General features: G+C 36.6%; 1 protein-coding gene across 1 annotated transcript in view; it reads right to left on the reverse strand.

Moving 5' to 3' along the window:
* The window catches only part of plcl5 (phospholipase C like 5), a 72057-nt gene extending 54007 nt beyond the window's left edge, over positions 1–18050 (reverse strand). Inside the window, exon 1 of the mRNA XM_052550962.1 lies at positions 17430–18050. Within this exon, the coding sequence (XP_052406922.1) occupies positions 17430–17720 (291 nt within the window). The 5' untranslated portion in view covers positions 17721–18050. The remainder of the gene's footprint in view (positions 1–17429) is intronic.
* Positions 18051–24617: the final 6567 nt, after the last annotated feature.

Raw genomic sequence — 24617 nt, forward strand, 5'->3', positions numbered from 1 at the left:
AAACATGCACAGTGCACAATCTCTTTCTCTCTCCTGTTATAATATTTACAGTCTTTTCAACACCCTACTGTTTTTACAAGGGGAGTGCTGGGGTCATAGATCTCTTGCTGTTTGCTCCTCAGCTGCTTTGGCCTGAGAGAATCATCTACAGACGTGTGTGTGTGTGTGTGTGTGTGCATCTCCGCAAGGATCTGAATCACTGTTCAGACCAGAGAGATCACACAACACCAGACACATCTCTTAAACAAACATAAACACACACAAACGCCTACAGTCAGCGTCCTCATCAACATTACTTCAAGTTCTCAACTTTTCCACGCTTTTCACACACACGCACACACGCGATGCCTCAGGATAATACACACACACACATACAAACACACACACATTGAGGCTGACAGTGAGCAGAGGAGGTGAGGCTGTTGTGACAAATGGAGAAAAAACTGAACAACAAACTCTTCTATTCAGAAATAAAAGGCAGAAAAGAGCAGCTGCAATAATCTATTCAATCATGCACTATACTTCCTCTTGCTTGTTTTTTTTTCATTTGTTTTCATCTAGAATTTCTGTGACCTACAAAATTATTTCGTCCTGGATTAAAATTAGTGCTATCAAACAATTAGTCACATCCAACATAAAAGTTAAAACATAATATTTTTATGTGTACTGTGTATATTTATTATGTATATTTATATGAATACACACACATGCATGTATATTATATTTAAGAAAAATATACACATACATATATTGTGCAAACAAAATCTTTTATTTTGGAAGTGATTAATAATTTGAGATCAATTAAAATTTCTCTTCTGTGTGGGAGGGGACATTTGAGTGACAGGTGAATTGTCCAATCAGCTCAAACTAATCACACATGCTCCAATTTCACTCAAGAAAACTCACCAAGGCTGCATTTAGTGATGAGAACAAGAATAAAAACATTGTATTGTAAATTGACACACTACAGTGAATGAACGCATGAAGAAGATGAAAGAACATGGAAGGTAATGCCACAACAGACAAGTAGAGAGAGAACACACACACACACACAGACACACACACACAGGGAAATAGGGAGGGCTAATGAGGGACAGACAGGTGAGGATGATTAACAAGACACAGGTGAACTAACTAATCAAAGAGACACAGAAACTGAGTCAATCAATTTAGATTTAGATTATTATCAATATTAAAAACAGTTGTGTTGCTTAATATTATTGCGGATATACTGATTATATATTTTTAAGGATTTTATGATTATTATAAAGATCAAAAGAAAAGCATTTACTTTTGCAACATTATAAATATTTTTATTCAGCAAAGATGCATTACACTGATCAAACTGACAGTAAATAAATTATGTTTCGTTGTTGTTATTGTTGAAAAATAGTTACTGAACTCAAAAATTTTTGTAGCTTGAGTCAATTCTATAGAATATAGGATTTTAGCCGTTCAGTCACAATGTACGTCAATAGGACTTGGTCATGGATCAATTAAATCATGGAATGGACTTTAAATAAAACTTTTTTTTGTGTGTGTTAATTTCTATTCAAAATATAGTTAAAACTTGTTCCAGCCCAAGGCCCACTGCAGGCTATCCACTCAATCTGTGCAATATTTTACAACCGATGACGTGAGTCTCAACTGTATGTAGCTACAGTCAATATACCAAACTGTTTTGAGAAAAAATGGAGAAACATTACACAATCACTGATATTTAATGGGACTGAGGTGATCACAGAATTGGGTGCTGACAGCTGAGTTAAACACAGATGTTTCCAGAGGAGGGGTGAAGATGTACAGTAAACCTAAGAATGATTTTTTTCACCCATCACATTACCTAAAGAATGTTATTTATATATATATATATATATATATATATATATATATATATATATATATATATATATATATATATATATATATATATATATATATAAAGATTTATATTTAGATTTTTTTGTGTTTATTTTGAAAGGACAGTTTTTAGGCAGGAAGCAAAGCAGGAGAGAGAGAGAGAGAGAGAGAAAGGTCCACGAGGCAGGATTTGAACTTGGGACGCCCAAAGCACAGCAGCATTATATGTCCGTACACTTCCTTCGAGGCTATCGGCACCGACAGCACTTTTTACTGTATTTTACATCTTGCTCTTTATATTTTTAATCCATTTAGCAATAATACATTTTTAAAAATAATTCAGAGCAATTATATAATAAGATAAATATTGACAAGTTACAGATAAAAACTGTCAAAAGACAGGAAAATCTATTAAGATATCCAATCTCTAAATACTGTAGGTCTAGGTTCAACTACGCTTATCAAAATTACACTGCGGAGGACAGAAAAATAGAGACAGAGAGACATTGATGCATGAAGTTGACAGCACATGCTCAGTCTCTCAGTGCCAGGATGTGTCACTGAGGTCAATATGTTTTGCAAAGAGAAATCAAAGCACTAATGGACTAGTGACCAGCTGCCCCTTCTTCGTAGTATAATTTTATACTACGGGGCCGTTGAATGCTTGAATCTGTTTGGCTGACGAATGTTCTGAGGTGTGCAATTATTTTCTGGGAAATGCACAGTGAATGTAGTTCCTGGCAGCTTTCTTAACCGCATTATAGCTCCATATCACTTCGCATAGTTAACTGTAATAATGGTCACGCAGTTTGCACAAAAAGGTGTTGTCCAAGCTGCCCTGACAATTTTATCAGTTAGCTTGTATATAGAGCTTGTATATAGTGTAACAACTTAAAGACTACACATGACATTTCCCACTAGCGAGGAGACATCGCAGTTAAGAGACGCAAAGAGGTAAGTTAGCCTAATTCACACAAGCTCTCTCTCTCTCTCTGTGAAAAATAAATGCACACCTGAGGTGGTGATGTGGCCATGATGCGAAGCTTTTTAACATTTAACTCGGTCATTTTGCTAATCAATTAATCTAATGATTATTAGAACAATTAATCAGCTAATCATTGTTTCTTTTGCTGATTAATCAGTAGACATTTATTGATTATTCAGTTTTTGCGATTAGTTAAAATATTGAGCTATACATGTTCTAACAAATAAATTAAGGTAAAAACATCAACTTTCGAAAGTCATATTATGTAATTACTGTTGTACACTTAATTTATATAAATAAATATATTTGGCACACAAAATGAGATGGCAGAGAAACTCTCTTATTCACCATTTCATTATTTAATTACCTAATATCTTTTTGTGAGTCATATGGTTAAAAAACAAAATAAAGGTTATGTGATAAGACGTTTTATTTTTTGGATAAACTACTATTCACAACATAATCTCTCTTAAAATACCTCATAGGGTTATGATAATCAAAACAGTCCTGAAATGGATCAAGCTTTGATCTCTGAAAAACCAAACTATAACTTTAATGAAATGTTTTTTTCCCCACTAATAAAAATGTTTTATCACTATCTAGCTCCCCACTGCAGAGCTGCTTTATAACAGAAAGTCAAGCTGTAATTCTAACTGAAAGCAACACTGACTCAGTTTTTTCATGTTTAATAATACTGTAAAGCTGCTTGATTTAAGACTGTCTGTTGCACAAAGTACTAAATAAATAAACGTGATGTGACTGGACTTTACTGGAGAACTGAACTACAGAACTCATGCAAACATCCACATCTCTGTAATCAGATGTATTTTAAACTACTGTCAGTTTTTGATGTGTTTATTTTGTTAAAAAGCGCACAGTATATATTTACATATTCATCCAAACGACGCTCCAGTTTGGCTGTGTTTGCTCTGAAGTGCTGCTGCTGCTGATTCTTCTCTTCAATTGCATCCGGGAGGGCTGAATTACAGTCTTGTGCTACATCACTCTTACATTAGGGCATGTGACATAAAACGACTACTCGACAGCAAAAATGTTTGTCAAAAATATCGACTAATTGTTTCAGCCCTACATTTAACATAGGGGTAGGCAATATGAACAAAATCTTGTCTCTCAATATGACTACTTTTATTTCACTACAATATATCATGATTTAGTTATTTTTGCTTTAAATAAAACCTTTATCATATCAACATTTTTGATACCATAGAAATTTCATAATTCTTGTCACGATTTTCAATATCACAAAAAAAAAAAAAAATACTAGCCAAAAAAAAAAATACAACTCAATCTAACTTAAGACAAGTAAATAATCAGTGAATATATAAGAATAGGAAACTAATTACAAACAATAGGACAAAAAAATGACAGTAGAACAAACAAATAAGAAATTTGACATACACTGTATAAATGTATAAAAACACTGCATATAATTTACTTTGTAAATTAAATATATTTCTTCTTATTAAAGTTACAGAAGTGATTTAGTCAAGAGCAGTGAGAGATTTTCTCTCTTTTGTTGTCTGATTAACATGAATGACAGACAGCAGGAATATTAGACTGCTGTCACTTTAAGAGCTTCCTGGATCCAATGTACTGTTACACATGTTTCTCAGCTGTTTGTTTTCACTGAAAACCTGCTGTTTTTGCAAGGATACTTGCAAAGACAGCATTTTGACACATAAACATGTTTGTATTTAACCATTCAAGGTCTTTAAAGGGGCAGTTCAGTACTTCCCTCTTTATGTGCGTGCATCTCTGATTGTGCTCAGAAACAGCTTCTCTTATGTTTTTCTTACCTTTCTGGACATGGACAGTGTACCGTACACACAGTTTCAATGTAAGGACAGAGAGCTCTCGGACTAAATCTAAAATATCTTAATCTGTGTCCTGAAGATGAACGGAGGTCTCACGGGTTTGGAACGACATGAGGGTGAGTCATTAATGACATCATTTTCATTTTTGGGTGAACTATCTCTTTAAATTGATCAAAAGTGAGAGTAAAGACATTTCAAATGTTACAACATATTTCTATTTCAAATAAATGCTGTTTCTTTTGAACTTTCTATTCATCAAAGAAAATCTTGAAAAAACGGTTTCATGGTTTACACAAAAATATTTTTGGCTGAACTAACCCTTTCACATAACATACATTTTTTAACATTTAACATAAAGAGATGTAATGTTTGACAAGTTACACTTACATCACCATCTAACAATCCTTAAAACCACTAATAGATTAATAACACTGTTAAATGTGATCTTTAGCTACTTTCAAAATGATTATTGATTTTTAATACTGTACAATGTTATGATTCTTAAATGTACCTGTTGTGCTTAAAAGGACTGATTTTAGCTTTTAGGTTTTTAATATTTATTTAAAATGACATCAATTTATCAGTTATCCAAATAAAACAGAATGTTTTAAATCAGTTCTAAATAACTGAACTACGAACAGCACCAAAAGCCACCAGCAGCACAGAGCTCTGCACTTTCAGCATGAGGAGCGTTCCAGAAACCTGCGGCTGATCTGCTTACAGTATCCTGCCCCTCAGGTAGTGGACTGTGGAGGGTCTCTCTGAGAATTTTTAGGAGCTGTCTTGAGATCAGTACAGGCATATTTGAACTCCAGGTTCCTTTCCTATACAGAAAAACAACACTGCACTGCTGGAGAAAGACACACACAGGGCTCACAGCACACAATCTCAGCAAAAAACCTTAAGCAACAGATTGCATCGACATGACCGCCAAAAACAAGTATGCTATTTCCATTTGCACATGACCAAATCCTACACACAATGTGTCTACACGCACACAGCATGTGCACACACACACAAACATACATCGTATTCGCCTCCTCCACTTTCATGGCACTAGTTGCCATCGTATCAAAGCCATCTGTGTACCAGCAGCACTGGCACCTTGAGTGGAGAGAAAGCAGGGATAGAGTTGGCTCCGCTGTGCCAGCTAAGCCCAATGCTTATCTACAGGCCATTATAATACCAAAGACTTATTTAAACTCCTGCACGGTGAAGCAAACAACCCAAAGGAAAGCTGACAGGCTTTATAAGGTGTTAAAGGCATCATTTAGCAAGATTTCTTTTAGCGATATTGAGCAAATTACCGGTCATCAAGTCTTGGTGCCGCTGATTGCTAAAAGGTGTCAGTTCACAATAATAGTATCCAACTGAGAGAGAGCGAGACAGATTATATAGATTTTCCCTATAGTGAAATGTTATTACAATTTAACAACTGATTTCTATTTAATTATACTTTTCAATATATTTTAAAATGTAATCTATCCCTGTGATGTCAAGTAGCCATTACTCCAGAGACATGATCAGAAAATCATTCTAACATCCTGATATGCTGCTCAAGAAACATTTCTGATTATTTATTATGAGTGTTATAAATGGTGGTGCTGCTTAATATTTTTGTGTTCAAAAGCATTTATTTGGAATAAAAATCTTTACTATCACTTTTGATAAATGTAATGCATCCTTGCGGAGTAAATGTATCAATTTCTTTAAAATGCACACATTTGAATTTTTAAATATTTCCAAGCTCCTGCTTACAGTAGGTTTATGTTTTTTTGCTCATCTGTTGGTTGCATGTTGCCTTGTTTCGAGGTGTTTTGAAGTTTGAACCACCTTCAGGTGTTTTTTTAATCTCATTAGTTGTTTACTGCTCTGGCGGATGTCTTTTTTTAGTTAAAAAAAATAAGGCAAAACTAGACTGGACTGGACTGGGAAACATTTATATAACAGCAGAACAACCAAGTGTGATCATCACACAGTCTGAAAACACAGGAAGGACAGGGCAAATTTATTACTAATAAAACCACACATAATAAAACATAAAAAGTCTTTATGTTTGTTGTATATCAGACACACAGACAAACACAGTGCCTTATAACTAACATGGGAATATGCCATGCTCTCTATAGCACAGTGCCAGCTACAACATATAGTAGCAGCACATACATAAACAGGGAACTCATCTTGAGGTTGTCAAGTTGGTAGGCTGCAATTGATCAACCCGACCCAACCTTAGTCATGACAACACACATAAAAAACCGTCTGTAGGTCTGTTCTGAGATCAGTCTTCCCATCACAACCTCATTCACTAGCTGCTCAGGCTGAATCTGAGCCAGACGCCTGGCTGAGAGGGTTGGCGTACTGTCAAGATTGTGTCTTCGGGACTTTTAATGAGTGTTTGAGTGTTCCTGCTGTTCTTTACTCTACCCTGTGGGAACAAGTGTCTTTAGGATGCGGAGCCAAGAGTCTAGCAAAGCAAAGACAAACTCACCCTGCAGCTACTGATCTTACTGCAGTCAGGGTAAATAACTATAGATCCATGCAAGTTAAGACTGTCAGCTCATTTTTTTCATTTTAGGGTAAACTATCCCTTTAATCAGGGTTCCAGACTTAAAAAAATTACTAGTAGTGAGCAATTTGGTCTGAACATGAAATATTTAGGAGCCAAATGCCTTTAGTTGCCAAATGCACTGATTCACTTCGAACCAGACACGAAAGTGCTAACTCACAAGTGAGTTTTGCGAATCTTTCTGACTTGTTAAAAAGAATCAGTTCATTAGAATCATTTGTTCGAATCAGATACCTGCTGTGTTCATGCCATTTGAAAACACTGGCATATACTCTAAACATTAATGCCACCTCACAGGATAACACATAGCAAGAAGATACAAGGTACATTTTTGTTGCATTTATTTATTTTATACATTTTTGCATTTGCAATCATTTTGATCACAGTCTAGATTTCTGCTTTTATTTTTCGGCAGGAATATGTCTTTCAAGAACATGTGAATGAGTAAATGATAGAGTTTCCCATTTGGGTGAACTATGCCTTTAATCATGGGTTCAGGCTTAAAAAAATGACTAAAGAGCAATTGTATCAGAACATAAAATATGTAGGAGCCGAAATCCTTTAGTTGTCAAACACAATGATTCATTTTGAAACGGACATGGCAAAAAAACAGTCAGTTAAGGACTCAGTGAAGGCTCTGAGCAATTCACAGGATTCACAAGTGACTTTTGAGTTTGTTTTGTAAATCTTTCTGACTGCTGCCATTTTTCAGATCACATATATTGGCTTGAGTTGTGTTCACGCAATAAGGAAGCACTAACATGCATCAAACCAATATGTAATTAACAGCACCTCTGGAAATCATCAATAGCAAAAAAATATTGCCGAAAATGTTTAATCATTTTAATCACAGTCCAGATACCTTTTTAAACATCTGGAAAATAATCGAACTTATGAGAACATGAGGGGTAGTAAATCAACTTTGTGGTGAACTACTGCTTTAATGTTTCTGTTAAGCAGTGATGTGATTTCAAAAACCATATTCTACAATGTGAATGAATACATAAATAAAATATAGCTCTACAAGTAGCCTACAGGCAAAGATACATTGATTTCCCATGCATGTGACAACCACAAACACATACATTGCCGAAACATGACCTGCAATGTGCTGAAACTATTCTCATTTCCTGTTGTTTTTTTTTCTTTTTGAAAGCCAGCCAACTTCCTCCGTGCCTCATGCACTCCTCATCCAGGCAAGACTTCATCATGTGACAGAATGATGGGGTGGAAATTAGAGAAAATACAGATGCACTGAGCAGTCAAAGTAAACAAACCAATCAGACTGAACATTAGCAGGGTTTTAATGAAAGAGGATAAATCTGCTTTCCTTCAAGGGACTCTGTCCAGGGACATGTCTGTCATCATGTTATCTCACTATTTACTGACACCTGACTTCCTGCTCCCAAAACTTGATAGATGGATATAATTATGTATGCATATGAGATTCTATGGTTGAAAAAAAAACAATCCCATAACTGCACTCTCAACACCGCCATAGACAATGGTATTTTTATGAGACAGTTTGCTTAACTTATCAGTTTTATCTATTTTTGATAATCGAATGCGCTGCTCTATACTGACTGACCTGAATCTTCATGACTGGAATGCATTTATAAACCAACAGCGATGAAATCCCACTGTCTCCATCTATGTGAAACCCAGTCTTCATGAGCGCAGTCGGCTGGTTGAGATGACAGATGTGTGGTCTGTCCAATATACTAACAACAGATGTAAACAGTCCCTGCCTCTTCAATGAAGTCACTGTGGTAATCTGTAGCATATGATATACTGAGCTTCACACAGAGGATCAGAGTTGATGAAAAAGTGCCACAAACTGGGCCTGCAGCCAGCTGCCTTACCTGCTGCCAGGAGAGGCAGGCAAAAAGAGGACAGGCTTGGAAAGAGGGAAAAGCGGGTTTCTTGAATTACCTTTCAGTTGTGCATGCATGAAATAAGCGCTCAATGATCGGTATGAGTTAACACAGGAGAGAACAGATATTTAATCTACCTGCCTTCCTAAGAAACATAGATGAGAACACAAGCATGCAGGACGGGGTGTAAAATATCTCTGAGTGCTCATGCTGTTAAATGAACCTCCTGAGCAGCTTCAAATTTGGGGCTAAATTATGCTACAAGAACTTAAAGACCACCTTAACTAAATTAAAAGCCACAGCTGCATGCTGTATTACTTTGAATGCTACCCATGCTGTAATACTCAAGATTACAAAAATGTCTTAAAGGTATAGTTCACCAAAAAATGAAAATTGTGTTTTTAATTACTCACCCTCATGTCATTCCAAACTCATAAGACCTCCGTTAGGGATGTGAGGAGATCCGGCTGGTCTCACGAGAACGTGATGATATCATCCCAAAACAATTTGCAGTTTACATTAGAGCTGCACAATTAATCGCGTAAAGATCGCGATCTCGATTCAAACACACAAGCAATCTTATTCCCGAAAGACAACAATTCAGCTATATCTATTGTATAGCGTGAGAAGCACCTTTTGTCGCTGCCCATGTTAATGAAGCATTCAGGCTGCTGCTGATCCAGAAAGAGCAACGCAAAAAGTATTTTCAACCACACATCATTCCTGTGTCACAGACATTTAGATAACAGAAGTACTGGGATAAAAGTTTATAGTTTTTGGTATAAACTCTTATTTTCTACAGTAGCGTTCAAAACTAAAGTATCTTAACACGCGTATGCATTGTAACGCTTACACTCTTTCTCCAGAGGGTGGCGACAACTGCCCGTTTAAAACAAGTATTTGTCATTGAATCGTTCATTCAGAAGATTCCAATATTGAAACAAGTCTTTATGAATTGAGACACACTGACTCCTTCATTTCCTGAAGGTCTGGAATCCATGGCAGCTTTCACTGGCCACGGCAGTGACCAACATGTCAAACAACCAATTACAGTTTGTTTCGTTCACCGTCACGTTTGGAGGAGTGGAAATGTCGCCACAATAACAGACCAGTGTGTTAAACTCTCTAACATATTTTAAAGATTCTATGCCATGAACTTTAAATATTTCACATAATTTTGAAAATCCAGTGTTTAGTTGATCCTGATAGCGCTCAACAAACACGACGGCTTTCTTCTTTCGTGAGGGGGCTTAGCACCTCGGTATCTTCGTTTCCGGGTGGAACGTTAAAGAACGCGACACACACGTCTTGCGGAAATCCTGTAGAATTCAACCAATCCGATGATGACTTTGACACTCCTGAAGTGTTTCCACTTTTGAGTCCCATATGCATCAGACGTTTATCCAACGGTCCGTGGGTGTGACGTCTGAGGCTGAGACTAGCTGGGATGTGACTTTGTTTTGGCATGACGCTAGTTCTCCAGAACAACATCTAACACAAACCAGATGCAAAAGCATTATGAGTGAGAAAAACAGTGTCACTGGAAGGCTATCTCACGCTCTCGCTCCAGCTAGATGAGTATCCAGTTTCATCACAGCCTCACTGGCTTCTGGGATACTTGACTGAACATACAGCTTTTGGATGACAGAGCCATTTCCTGAGAAGGGGTGAGGGGAAACACACTTCACGGGGGGAGGTGAGAGGAGAAGGAGGGAAAGAAAGAAGGGTCCCAGCCGCAATCTGGTACACATGAGGTCATTTCTGGGAAGAGGAGAGAAAGTATGCCCAGATTTCACACCATGAACAACAGACTCACAGATGCACTTTGTCTGTCTCTCTCTTTAAAAATAAAATAAAAAATGGCTTGCTGATGATACATTAAAGAGAAAAATATCTGTTTTCTATTACAATACAGTATATTTTAAAATGTAATTTATTCTCGTGATGGCAAAGCTGAATTTTTAGCAGCTATTACTCTCCATCACATGATCCTTCAGAGATCATTCTAATAAGCTGATCTGTTGCTCAAGAATCATTTTATTATTATCAATGTTGTGCTGCTTAATATTTTGTGTAAACTATGAATCCGTTTTTCAAGATTTTCTTTGATGAATAGAAAGTTAAAAAGAAACAGCATTTATTTGAAATAGAAATCTGTTGTAACGTTTTAAATGTCTTTACTCTCACTTTTGACCAATTTAAAGGGTTAGTTCAGCCAAAAATGAAAATTATGTCATTAATGTTGAAGCATCGAAAAAGAAATTTCGTCCAAAAAAAAAATACAAATATGACTTTATTCAGCATTGTCTTCTCTTCCGGATCTGTTGTGAGTGCATTCACAACACTGTATGACGCTGCTGACGTGTTTTCTGGTGCACCCAATAACAAAGATAAAAGCTGAATAAAGTCGTAATTTTTGTTATTTTTGGACCCAAAATTTTTTGATGCTTCAAAATATTCTAACTGACCCTCTGATGTCACATGGACTACTTTGATGATGTTTTTCTTACCTTTCTGGACATGGACAGTATACAGTACACAGTTTCAATGGAGGGTCAGAAAGCTCTCGGACTAAATCTAAAATATCTTAAACTGTGTCCCGAAGATGAACGGAGGTCTCACGGGTTTGGAACGACATGAGGGTGAGTCATTAATGACATCATTCATTTTTGGTTGAACTATCCCTTTAATGCTTCCTTGCCAAATAAAAATTATTATTTTTTATTTAAAAATCTTACAAATGCAAAACTTTTGAATTGTAGTGCATATATAAAATTTAGAATATCTATAAGTTTTAAGTATAAGTATATTGCATGTAGTCTCTCTATGAGGTCACAGATTCTGCTTGCATGACAATTTGAAAAGAATAAAAAAAAAGTTTAAATTGAATTTGATGGAATACACTGTATGTCAGTTGCCTTTTTTATATATTCATGCACACATACACACATACAAACCCAACCCCAATTATGCACAGATACACACTGACAGGACTCTGCTGCTGCTCAAGGTTAAGGTGTTATGTAACACTGACAAGTGAACACGTCCCTCTGGCAACTTTTGGGGGACTGGTGACAGCAAAATGTAATTGTGGGCAACCAGACTTTTACCACTGAGTCACATGCTGTATCCTTAACACACAGCCTTTTAACCTGCACACTGATTGTGATAACAAGATCTGTAATATAGAGATCTCTCAAACATCAAATACATTTAATCATGGAAATCCATGACTAGACAAAGCTTCACGCACTCAGAGGGTGCATTTGATGTCTCCACTAAAGCGTATGTGTGAACTCCAGAGACCAGTGACCCAGATTCCCAGCATACTCTTATTCAGCATCTATGCGTGTGTCTTCCAAATGTCACTTTCATATGAACTCTTTACCTACAATGAACATGAACAGAGACAGCATAACAACACTGAAGTCAAACTCCATTATGCACAGAGCAGACAAGGTGGTACTCTGCACAAATTAGCTAAGCGGAAGCCTGCATTATCACACTATGAACTCCACAGCGAACTCACGTCAGATTCAGCCGAGGGCAGTTTCTCCAATACGCATATTCCTCCAGCCATTCTAATCTCCAAACCTCCAGACGACCAACCTGAGCCTTTCTCCCCAGATGAGACCAAAGGGAGAGCTGTCTATGGCCCAAATCCATTACCACACTGAAGAAAATCAATGATGCAGCATGGATTTGAGTGGACTGTTTATACCAGCAGTGCATTTCTTCTCAGAACTAGAATTCTGTCGAAAGTATAAATGGTAAAAACACAATTATACCAAACATGCACAAAAATAAAACTATTAATAATAAATACATTTTGTTAATTGAAATAAAGCTGAAATAAAAGAAAAAAAATAAATAATACATGGAAAAATGAAACTAGAGAAAAATTTAGCAACACTGCCTTGGTAACTAAATGAAATACAGTGAAGTACTAAAATTACTGGAAATAAATAAAAATAAAAATAAATGAAGACTTCATATGACCGAGCACCTGTGAAAAGAAGACTCCAGATACAAAATTATGACTTTTCCATAGCTTTAAGATGCACACAAAGTAAAAAAAAAAAAGTTTCTACAGCGATAGTTTTTTTTTTGAGTGCTTAAACTCGCAGATAAATATTAGTGATAATGTCACTTTCTACATAGAATTTATTCACTGTTTGAATAGTTGTGGAAACAGTCGTTTTTATTAAATTGTAATCATGTTAAATACAAATTCAGTCCCATTAAACTTTTTTTTTCAGCCTACATGACACACATGTCTGGTTCTTGCCTAAAAAGACAGGTTTATGATGTAAATTTGGCTGCTTTTAGCCTAACCCTGGAGTTGGTTCACCCTCCACCTATGCAGTCTCTTATCAATGTCATAATTAATGTCTGGTCGACACTAACTCAATTACAAAAACACTGGGTGTGCTATATAATAATAACTTCAGAAAATATCAAATTTGTTAGAAAGCTGTGACCTGAATTCACCTGTTGTTTCCTAATATGCAGAGGCGTTCAAGTTGCTACCGAAGCTAGATATTTTTCCATTTGTCAATGACATTTGCTCGGTTTAACGGCACCTGATTTGATTAAACACTCCTGTGTTCTCTGAACCAAACACACAACAACCCACACACAACCCTCTCCCTTTCACTTTCTCCCTTTTGCTGCATACTATTGATAAAAATCACCCACCGCTAATCTCTGGGTGCAGATATAAACTCATAAGCAAGACGGTAAACTAACACAAATGTCTTGGTTAGTATACAGGTTTTTTGAGCTGTGATTTAACAGAAGCATGACACATTTGTGACTGACACCTTAAGAGATTTATAGCCATTAATCAATATTCATGAAGGATGATGCATCTATTGCCTTCCTGATCAACCTCAACAGTCCCGTTCACACCAAGGACGATAACCATCAATTAATTAATTCATTATTGTTCATGATTGTTCGTATTTATGATTTAGAAATTTCATAATTCTTATCACCACTGTCAATATCAACTATGTCAATAAAAACTAATACTAGCCTAAATTCAAAAATAAAAAAACTCAAGCACACTGAAGACAAGGAAACAACCAGTGAATAAATAAGAATAAGAAACTACTTACAAGCAATAGGACAAAAGGCTTCAGTAGAACAAATAAATAAGAAATGCTACATGCATTTTTAAAGTACTCAAATGTATAAAAATGCTTTTATTCTTTACTGTGTAAATTAAATATATAGGCTATTTTACTTATTAAAATTAGAAAAGTTTTTAAGTCAAGAGCAGTGAGAGATTTTCTCTCTTTGGTGTTTGATTAACATGAATGACAGACAGCAGGAATATTAGACTGCTGTCACTTTAAGAGCTGCCTGGACACTGTTACACATGTGTTTTCCTTCTCAGCTGTTTGCTTTCACTTAAGACCTACCGTGTTTACATGGATATTTGCAAAAACAAGCATTTTGTCCGTTCAAAGCCTATAAAGTATGCAAAAATAACTCGGTTCAGTACTCCAGCACTCTATGAGCACCGTCTTCACAAAATGAATTCTCTTTCCCTGCTGATTGCGCTTCAGTGGCTTAAAATCACTGTTATTAAACAGAAATGTTTAAAAACACATGCAAACTAAAACAATTCTCATGACCATGTAGCACAGCAAAGTCTCATGTGCGTGTAACAGCGATAGAGATGACAATCCAAAGTCTCTATCAGTTGACAAATTTCTAGAGTTTAACCGTGTCTACCGGTATATCGCCCAGCGCTAGGGAAGTTCATCACATCTATAATAATAACAACACAGAAGAACCATATTTTCGGAATCGTAATCAGAATTATTTTTTTCAGCTGATGAATGTAAAATATGTTGAAATCAGGAAATCAGAATGTAGGCATTTAAAGTGGCAGATGATAAAACAGCAGCACGCTACAGACAAAAAAAATATAGCATGCCAGTGTGGACGCTACTATAGTTATTGGTGTGAACAGTCCTTTAGTCAAGATAACTATCCTCAAAGGTTATAGTAGCCTAATCCCAGCTTACTAGTAAGATCAAAGCAAAAGCCTTGGGCTTAAAAATACAAGGCGGCCAGGCTCAGAGCACAGGTGAGGTGAAGGAAAGCTGAAAGGCTCTGGATTGCTTTGGCCCTGGGCACTTTGACTGGAGGATCTGTTGTAGCAAGTTTCACTAACAGAGCTGAGTTGCAGCTAGACGGTCACTTATTAACAATCTCAATAACAGATAACATGCTACACCAAGGCTTATTTCATGACACCTGCAAACACTCTCTGCAACCTATAATCATAGATGGAAAATAATTTGCAAATGAGGGACCAAATAGGTCTGACAGAGAGAATTGCATGACATTTCTGAACAAAACTGCACAGTCCAACCAAGCCCCTGGCAGCTAGTCGATTTCTAACAACTGGGTAATGGAGATTCAAGTATAGGAAAGTTGATTCCCTATATAATGACACTTAAGATTCTCTTTAGTGGGTGTCTTGAGCAAATACTGATAGCTTGTTTACTTCCAGTCTGCTAAATCTTCTACACAAGCACCACAAATACACACCAAGTTTGAGTGCTCAGATGTCATCACGTTGAGTGTTTTGCTGGTTTCTCTGCCATACCGGTCCTCTCGTGGGTGCCAAGACACCCACACAGTCACACAGGAATTCACTAAAGTAAGGGAATGGGAGACTAGCATGCTGTTTTGTGTCAGTTGCTAAGCAAATTGAATCAACCCAATGACAATTTTGACATTCGGCTCCTGGTTCATCTCAGACAGCAGCACTGACCCACACCGTCACGGAGGAAAATAAGACCATGCTTTGAAACGTTAGGGGTGACGTAGTTTTGTTGTATCTTGAGCTGTCCTCAAACTGTCTTAGTCATTTCCTTTTTCCTCGTTCTATCTTTTCTTTAACCTAAGAACAATATTTTGCTTTATGACAGAATAAAGTATTTAGTCAAAGTGGCAAACAGGGCTGTTCTTTGGGAACTCCACTTCATCATCTATTGTTGATTCTGGTACCAAGTGTCACCTGATCAATCGTATAGATATATTGACCCAAAGCCTTTCTTTTGTATTTTCAAGCATCCATTAAATTCAAACAGTTGTGTAGTTCAAACAAATAACTTTTCCACTTAAAACACTACTTTGACAGCTGTCCTTCCAAACGTTGAGGTGTTTAAGGTTACGATGGGTGCAAAGCATTGTCACCTGTGCTTTAACGGACATCAGTAAAATAATAATAAAACACATTATTATCCAAGACTGTGGCCAGAATGTGGGTCAAACAGTTACACTGATATACATTTGTGTATTTGTACAAACAGAATGATGCAATTCTAATCTAAGTGGCTATAACTGGTCAGATGCCTACACAGCATCGACACACTAATTCTACATTTTGGCAAATTTGTGGCTAATTGGTCTGTTAATATCACTGTCTTAGTTCATATGAATATTTGTGTGTGTGTGTGTGTGTGTGTGTGTGTACACACACATTCATATGAATTAACCACCTATATATATATATATATATATATATATATATATATATATATATATATATATATATATATATATATATATATATATATATATATATATTTAGGGAGTACTGGCAGAACTTAATTTAGTGCTGCTAGATCTAATTGTTAAAACTCGCTTTTCTCAACAGGAAACAACAGTACTTAAAATGAATGTATAAATTGTATAATATTGTAATAATAATATAATAAGAATATTAATAAATGTATAAAATTAAATTTAAAAATTACGTTAAAAAAAATGTATAACTTTTCAAAGCCATTCATTTTAAGTGATTTTTAGGATTATCTATAACTCTTAGATAAATATAAACTTGCATAAATAGAAATGGCACAAATAATGATTCAAACTACCTAGACATATTCATAATGTATATTGTTGTGTTTGCTGCAGCCTAAGAATGATTTATTACGCAAAATAAACTGCAAATAAAATAAAATAAAATACAAATTCTGCATATGTGTTATCTGTTATCTAATCAAATTAATTTCTATAGGTAAGGCTGTAAAAATGTTGGCCAAGATCTTCATTGGGCACGAGATGAGAAATTTCATGTATCTAGAATACATCTTGGTTTTGAGCCAACGTGTCCAAAACAGGGGAACCAGGGGGAACACACACGAAACAAAAACATGAGAGCAATGCTGCGTGCATATGTTAGGGTTTGCAGAGCAGTGGAGGGCTGCACGGGCATTTGCATCGCTGCAGAGCTCTGGAAGTCCTCAGTCAATAACAAAGTGATGACACTCACTCACCTTCATAATACCGCAAGGTGGATTCCCGGTGGCGGTGCACCTCTCTGCAGAGCTGTCGCGGCTCCGGGCGCCGACCCTCGGGCTGCTGTGCTCCCTGTACCGTCCGTTAGAGTACACCCCCTCGGCCCCATACCCCGGGTGTACAGCCGCCGACACGTGCAGGTATGTCTGGTAGGTTCCGCTGATGCTCAGCGCCGCCGCCGCCGTCGCGTCCCGGGTCGGAGTGGTCTCCTCGGAGACGAGCTCATACAAGGGTCCCGCCACGGATTCAGAAGACTGCGACTCAGCCATCGCGCGCTCTGCTTTTAGCTACGCCAAAAAACTCACCATCGAAGTGAGTGCGCCTGCGATTTCAAGAGCCCAAGGCGAGACAAACAGCCATCGGAGTGCCGTGCGTCCGAGTGAAACCGTAAAATCCATGAACGGGGAAGGCACCGCACGTCCTCTGCCAGTCGAGGAGGTGAATAGATTGTGCGGGCGGAGAGATTCAAACTCCCCTCTCTTCTCCTCTCCTCTCCTCTCCTCCCTCTCTCCCCTCTTCGCCACTAGGAGAAAATCAAGCGCACAGATGGTGCTCGCGCCGTGCTCTGTCGGTGGGCGTCCGTAACTACCGAGATATACAGTGTTATGTGTGCCAATTAGCCTCGTTCTGTCTCTTGATTGCCAGGCGCCCTGTAAGCAGTGATGGAGGGATTGTCAGTACGCGTTCAGTCATTTCTGTTCTGTCCCTCCAGCATCTCTCTCACGCGTGACCTGTCAAGATGACTGAGGATGGTTGTGACTGGTTTAAAAGCACATTTGTAGAGTCAGGTCGTGCCACTTTATTGGCAAACTATCCCATGATCTCACCTAAACGGAACCGCAAAGCCATAAACACGAGCAGATTTACATAAACATGCTACTCTACGACTTCCAGCATGCCTGCAAAAGAGTGATAAACAAACACAATGCCTCTGCCTGGGGTAGGAGGCTTTACACATTAGTAGGCTTCACCATGAAATTATCCAGTAATTGCCACTTTTAAAGAGGCAGCCACAGATGTTTTGGATTTTAAAGAAATGCCTAATTGCAAGGGAACACAAAGGGCTAAATAAAGTGTAGTATAACTATAATTATAAAGCTGTAAATTTATCACAGCCTTGTAAAGCCAATGACAGTTTTTGAAGTTTCAGGCACATAAACAGGACAATTGTATTGCACTTTCAAAGTTCAGATTTAATGGCATCTCAGCTATAATTTCTCTATTAACTTAAAATTTACTTTTTTTTTATCTCTTTTTCCTACTAAAACTCTGTAAGGGGTAGCCTATACACACACACACACACACACACACACACACACATGCGCACACACACCCTTAACAATGTTACATATATTGCACTATAAAAAAAAAATCCTAAGTGGTCTAGAGGGTGCACAAGGTCATCACAAGGACAAAACACTGTCAGTGTAACGCACATGACACTAAAGAATAATGCAATAAGCATAAAATTAGAAATAAGAAAATGTAACACAAAACAGCCTTACTGATGCCAAAAGAAGAAAGCTAACTATTTACAGAATTTCACATTTCTGTAAATTTAAATTTTTTTTTACAGTAAAATAATGAGATGTTAAATCTTTCAATTTTTACCATATAAGGTAATTTACAGTTTACCAATTATACAATTTTACTCTTGCATTTGCAGTGCTGATATTTTAGTCTTGAGTGAATTTGAAGATAAAGAGTATAGGGATTTTCTTTTTTTTTATTGCAGACATCTTAGATTTTGTGACACGTTTTTTTCAGTATTTATTCTTATATATATGCTGATATATATATATATAATTAATATATATATAATTATATATTGATTAATTCTCAGGACTTTGTAACACTGTGGACTTTCACTTGACATCTGCATATTCTCTGTCCTCTAACCCTGAACCTGATTTCACACAAACCTTTCTGCATTTCTACATTTCATTTAAAAAAAAAAAAAAAAACATTTAAAGAGCCCCTATTATGGATTTTTGAAAATGACCTTTCATGCAGTGTGTAACATCTCTAAGTGAATGAAAACTTCATGCAAAGTTTTAAATCTGAAAAGACACTGTGTATAAAGTCATTGTCTCTCAAAAGAAAGAGTCGACTCTGAATCATTGAAACGAGTCGTTTTTAAAACGAATCCCAAGCCGTTTAGTGTAGATGTCAACATGAAACATTAGCATACTGCCGCACACTTGTTGGTCTTTTCACGTTTGTCTGAATGAAAATGCTAATTAGTTTTTTGCCACTAGATGCTCTTTTGAAGCAGTAAAAATAGCGTTTTCCCCGGTGACACTGTACACAAAGCAGCACTGCGCTCACAAACGCTGCTTATCAGGCATTACAGCCTCATGATGAAATGAAAATGAGACCAATCAGACCAAATCATCACAGATTACCTTCATGCAAAGGAGGGGTTTGGAAATATGAATCGTTGAGTAAATCGTTTGGGAGTCCTTGAGCAAGTAAGGTAAAAGTAAATGCATATTATAAGACAATGAAATTGTTTTTGACCTTGCATGCTTGTCAGCCTGTGGGTGGGGAAAATATGAACCTTTCAGTAACCATAATAGGGGCACTTTAATGAAAATCCCAGACCCAACACACTTCTGCACATATAGGCAACTGTGTGCAGACAAAAACAAAAACAAAAAAGGAAACCAAGAGGACAGACAGAAAGAGGGGAAATATTATACTGTCAGTTGTATCCTCCAGAAAAGCCAAATCACATTAGCTGGTGAAGGCATGATAGAAATCATATGCAGCCATTACAGCATGATTCATCACTTCCAGACTGCAGCAATCAAACGCCGAGCCGGGGCATTAAGGCCAGACAAGAGTAATATAACTCAGAACAAGGTCATTAACTGCGGACCAGAGCGCCATTGGCACATACTCCAACAAAACTGTATGGCACGTGACATCAGCATTCAGGAGATCTGAAGTTCTCCAGCTTTGGAAGATGATGCAGGGGTATCATTTATTTATTGTCAGGCTAAGACATCGGGTGATGGATGAGGAATTGCCTCAAGAACAAAAGCACATAATCAGTTGATGCCATCAAAACACTGCCTGGAATCCATTTTCTGGCCCGAGTTTGAAGTCGTTTTTTCCTTTCACAATGAAGCCCTTCTGTTCTAATAAGGCAGAAAAATGCTTTGGTTTTGTCCACTTTTTTCTTTCTCTAGTTCTGAATGAGGACAGCGGCCTTGTCATGACCCCAAACCGTCCTTGCAGATGACGCTCCACCCCCACAGTCATGAGCATTGCACTGATGCGATCTCTTGGAAATGCAGTAATTTATTGAATTGTGTGGTTGTCTCGGTGTGAGAAAGACTGAAGAAAGGTTGATGAAGGGAGAAAAACAGGAAGTTTATGACATATAGACAGACCTCCACCCATTTCTGACTGGGCAAAAGGGAGCGAAAACATTTCTTCAGAAAGAGTAGAGAACATGTCGAGAGATCCATCAAAACTCACTGGAAGAGAGCAGGTTACAGTTTTTACCAATTTATTTAGAAAATGTTTAGTCTAAACCTTTGAAATCTCACACATCTGACACATTAGCAGTAATGTATATGTTAATTAAATTTGCTGCACAGTCAGTTTGGATACAATTAAACAAGAAGTACAAGAAGGCCAAGGTTGCATTCATAAAAATCTAAGCTGTGTAATTGTAGAGATGGTAGGTGATAAAAGTAAAAAACAATTTTATATTATGTCAATAGCTGGCATTTTCACATACTATTATTAGTACAAAACAATGCCCTAAATATATCTTAGGTTAAAAGCACAGGCTTAAGTGACATCAGACTATTTGTAAACACACATCAAGTGAGGGCATCAAATTAAAGTCAGCATGAAATGAAAACTCATCCTGTTTTTTTTTTTTAAATGCATGCTATGGATCTTATTGTGAACAATTTATTTGACATTTTTGACCTCACAATGTTTAAAGGGGTCATGTTAGGGGTCATTAACTTTGATAAAGAACATCTCTTTGGATTTGAGACTTCAGTCTTTGCAACTTTACAGATCTTCTTTATGCACCAAGAGCTTGTATCACTCCAAAGAGAAAGACAAAATGTAAATAGCATCATATGACCCCTTTAATCAAAATGCCATAACTGGATCTTCCAATGAAAACGGCAGACAGGTCACATTCATCCTTTAAGTTCATCTGGAGTACATCTCAAAGTCCAAACATCTAATGCATAGCACCATGTTTCCACTACATTTGTGTTCAATCACAACTTCAGTGTTGAAAATGCATGATGTACAGAACAAATATACACTTTTAAAGTGAAAACTAAAAATCTATAATCCTCATCCACAGCCTCATCATGCAACTGATACCAAATCAGGCCTAAAACAAATAGATTTGGAACGGGCAATTACTGCTTAAATTGCTGTTAAATTTAAATTAGTCTTAACAAATGTAAACCATAAAATGAACAAATCACGCAAAGGAGTTATTGCTTGAAAAAACGTATTTAAAAGTGCCTGTGGCCTGTGCAACTGAAAAGGTTGTTTTTGATGGAGAAAGAGGTAAAATGCTGAACTGTGCTGTCATACTGTACACCTGATATGGCAACAATTTCCATTATCAGCAGGGTGGGCTTTAAAAAAAAAAAGGTGTTTTTTTTCTTGCACTATGCAGCCCACTCAGCTCCAGTTCATTCATTTGAGTGAGACATCTATAGGAAACAACAGTGAAAAACAAATATCACTTTGATCTCTCTTTAGGCAAATCATACAGCCTATTAATTTCATACCACAATAACATCCTGAGACAGGATGTGTGCCATATTTCAATCTTCCACCCTTTAACAGCAAAACATCTTAGCACAGACTCCACCCTGAACCCTCCATGCACAACACTAAACATTTACATATGGAAAAAAATCACCCAAAAACCCATTTCACAGGCTACAACACTTGATTAAAAGGTTCTTCACAGCGATGCCATAGAAGAACCTTTTTTGGTTCCACAAAGAAACATTAAGTCAAAGGTTCTTTAAAGAACCATCTCTTTCTTACCTTTTTATATTCTGAAGAACCTTATTTCGCCACAAATAACCTTTTTGTGAAACAGAAAGATTCTTGAGATGTTAAAGGTTTTTTTATGGAACCATTTAGACAAAAAGTTTTTATGGCATCGTGAAGAGGCTTTTTTTGTTAAATAGTGAACTACACTCACACGAGTCATTTATGTGTAAATGCACATCAGAATCAGCTTATAATATTAATAAACGTTTTTTTTTTAAATTCAGTATTGATTTGAAAAGTGAACAGTTATTTCGAGATTAAGGTAGAGGTCAAAAATTACAATCCATACATTTATTTTAAAACCATTTTCTTGCAGCATTTTAATTGATCAAATCTAAATCTAACTGTGGCCTTCTACCGAAAAGCAAATGTGTCAAAGAAAGTCAACTGTGTGTGTGAGAGATGAAAGAGTATTGTTTCCTGTCAGTGTCTGATCACAGAATGAGGAATCGAAAGCGACACTGAAATTCTCACTAATCTGACTAATTGCAAAACTCTGAGGAAAAATAACTCATCAGGGAGACGGCAGCACAAAGAAACTCACTCCAATCACCCGAAATACTCTTCGACACTATGAATATTTTACATTTAGATATGAGCTAAGTTCAATGGGTACAATAATATGTAATCAGTGCACTGTTAGAAGAGAACAGCTACACTGAAAACAAACCCAAACTCGTGAAATTTACCTAACGTTAGCTTATCAGTTCACTCACAAGTTGTGTTTCAGCGACATCTGGTGGTAAAAAATCCCAATGAATTCATCTCGGTGACAAGAGGCAGGCGGACAAGTATATAAAAATAAAAATAAAATATTTCGCGAAAAAAAAGGGAATTCCGATTAGCTATGCATTGTATAGTATAATAGTGCAGTATAGTAAATAAAATAGTTAATTTATCTTTTCAAAAATAAATATGCTTGTGTTGTAAATTAAGTATTGCCTACAGTATAATAAAGCGCGCAGCAGACTGTAAAGTTCAGACATTGATTTTAATTTGATTATTTAACTGAACCTGCCAGGATGCAAATAAAGAGCTAAAGTTCGCCGCTGAGAGAGAGCATAGAGGAGTGCATTTTGAACATCACACAAGAATCAGGAGAATACACTTCTAGGCTACCTACTAATATTGGTAAAATATGCTAGGCCTATTGCTTTTTTCCCCTCAAAATTAAATAAATAAATACAAATAAATAAATAAATACAAATAAATAAATAATACAATAAATAATAATAATAATAATAATAATAATAAAAGACTCTAACTGGCCCTACATGATTGACAGTGGAATTTAAGGGAACAAATTATTGCTAATAAAAACAATAGGCTTCTTAAGAAAACCGTTTTGTTGTTAATAAATTGCTTTTTATTAGAAGGCAAGGCTTAGCAAAATCGTCCTTCCAAATGGAAACTAGGCTAATTTAAAAATATGATTCATAAATGAAGTAGCCTAAATTATGCTTTTTACAATGCAAGTTGTTTTCTTTTAGAGTTATTATTTAGGTCAGTCTGTAGGCTATTCATAGCCTATTTAGCATGAAATCTTGATATGATTAGCTTTAAAATCAATCTACGTGTGTCCTAATTCAGATTATTTAGGCTAAAATTATAAAGATAGCGTAGGCTATACAAGGAGCAATTTTTTTAATGCAGATAATAAATACAAAACGTGTTAAGGTTAGTGACACTGATTGTTTCAGAATGTCCTGCAAAGATTAAACCCAATGTCTTCTCTGCTTTGACTGGATTAATTTGATTCTCAGTAGGCCTACCTGCTGCCCAGAGAGCGGACCAGCTGACTCTGATCTATCTGATGGTTCAGCTTTTGTTGGTACAGTAGCTACCTGGCATACTGTTGTTCTATATATGGCTCTATTAAGCACAGGTTTCTGTCTCCAAGCAACAGATGAGCTCTTTCCACAAGCAATATTCTCTCTGCAATTAGAGACATAACTCATGCTCATGCCTGGCGCTACATTTCAGGGAAATTGTTTTTTATAAATCAAGTCTGAAAGGATAACCATTTTCCCGGGAGGAGTGATGTTTGAGCTTATATGGTGTCAACTTAAGCCAACAGATTCGTTCTCTGTCTGCTGGTGCGACTTCACATC

This window comes from Carassius gibelio, chromosome B3, assembly GCF_023724105.1.
Source record: "Carassius gibelio isolate Cgi1373 ecotype wild population from Czech Republic chromosome B3, carGib1.2-hapl.c, whole genome shotgun sequence".
Classification (NCBI taxonomy): Eukaryota; Metazoa; Chordata; class Actinopteri; order Cypriniformes; family Cyprinidae; genus Carassius; species Carassius gibelio.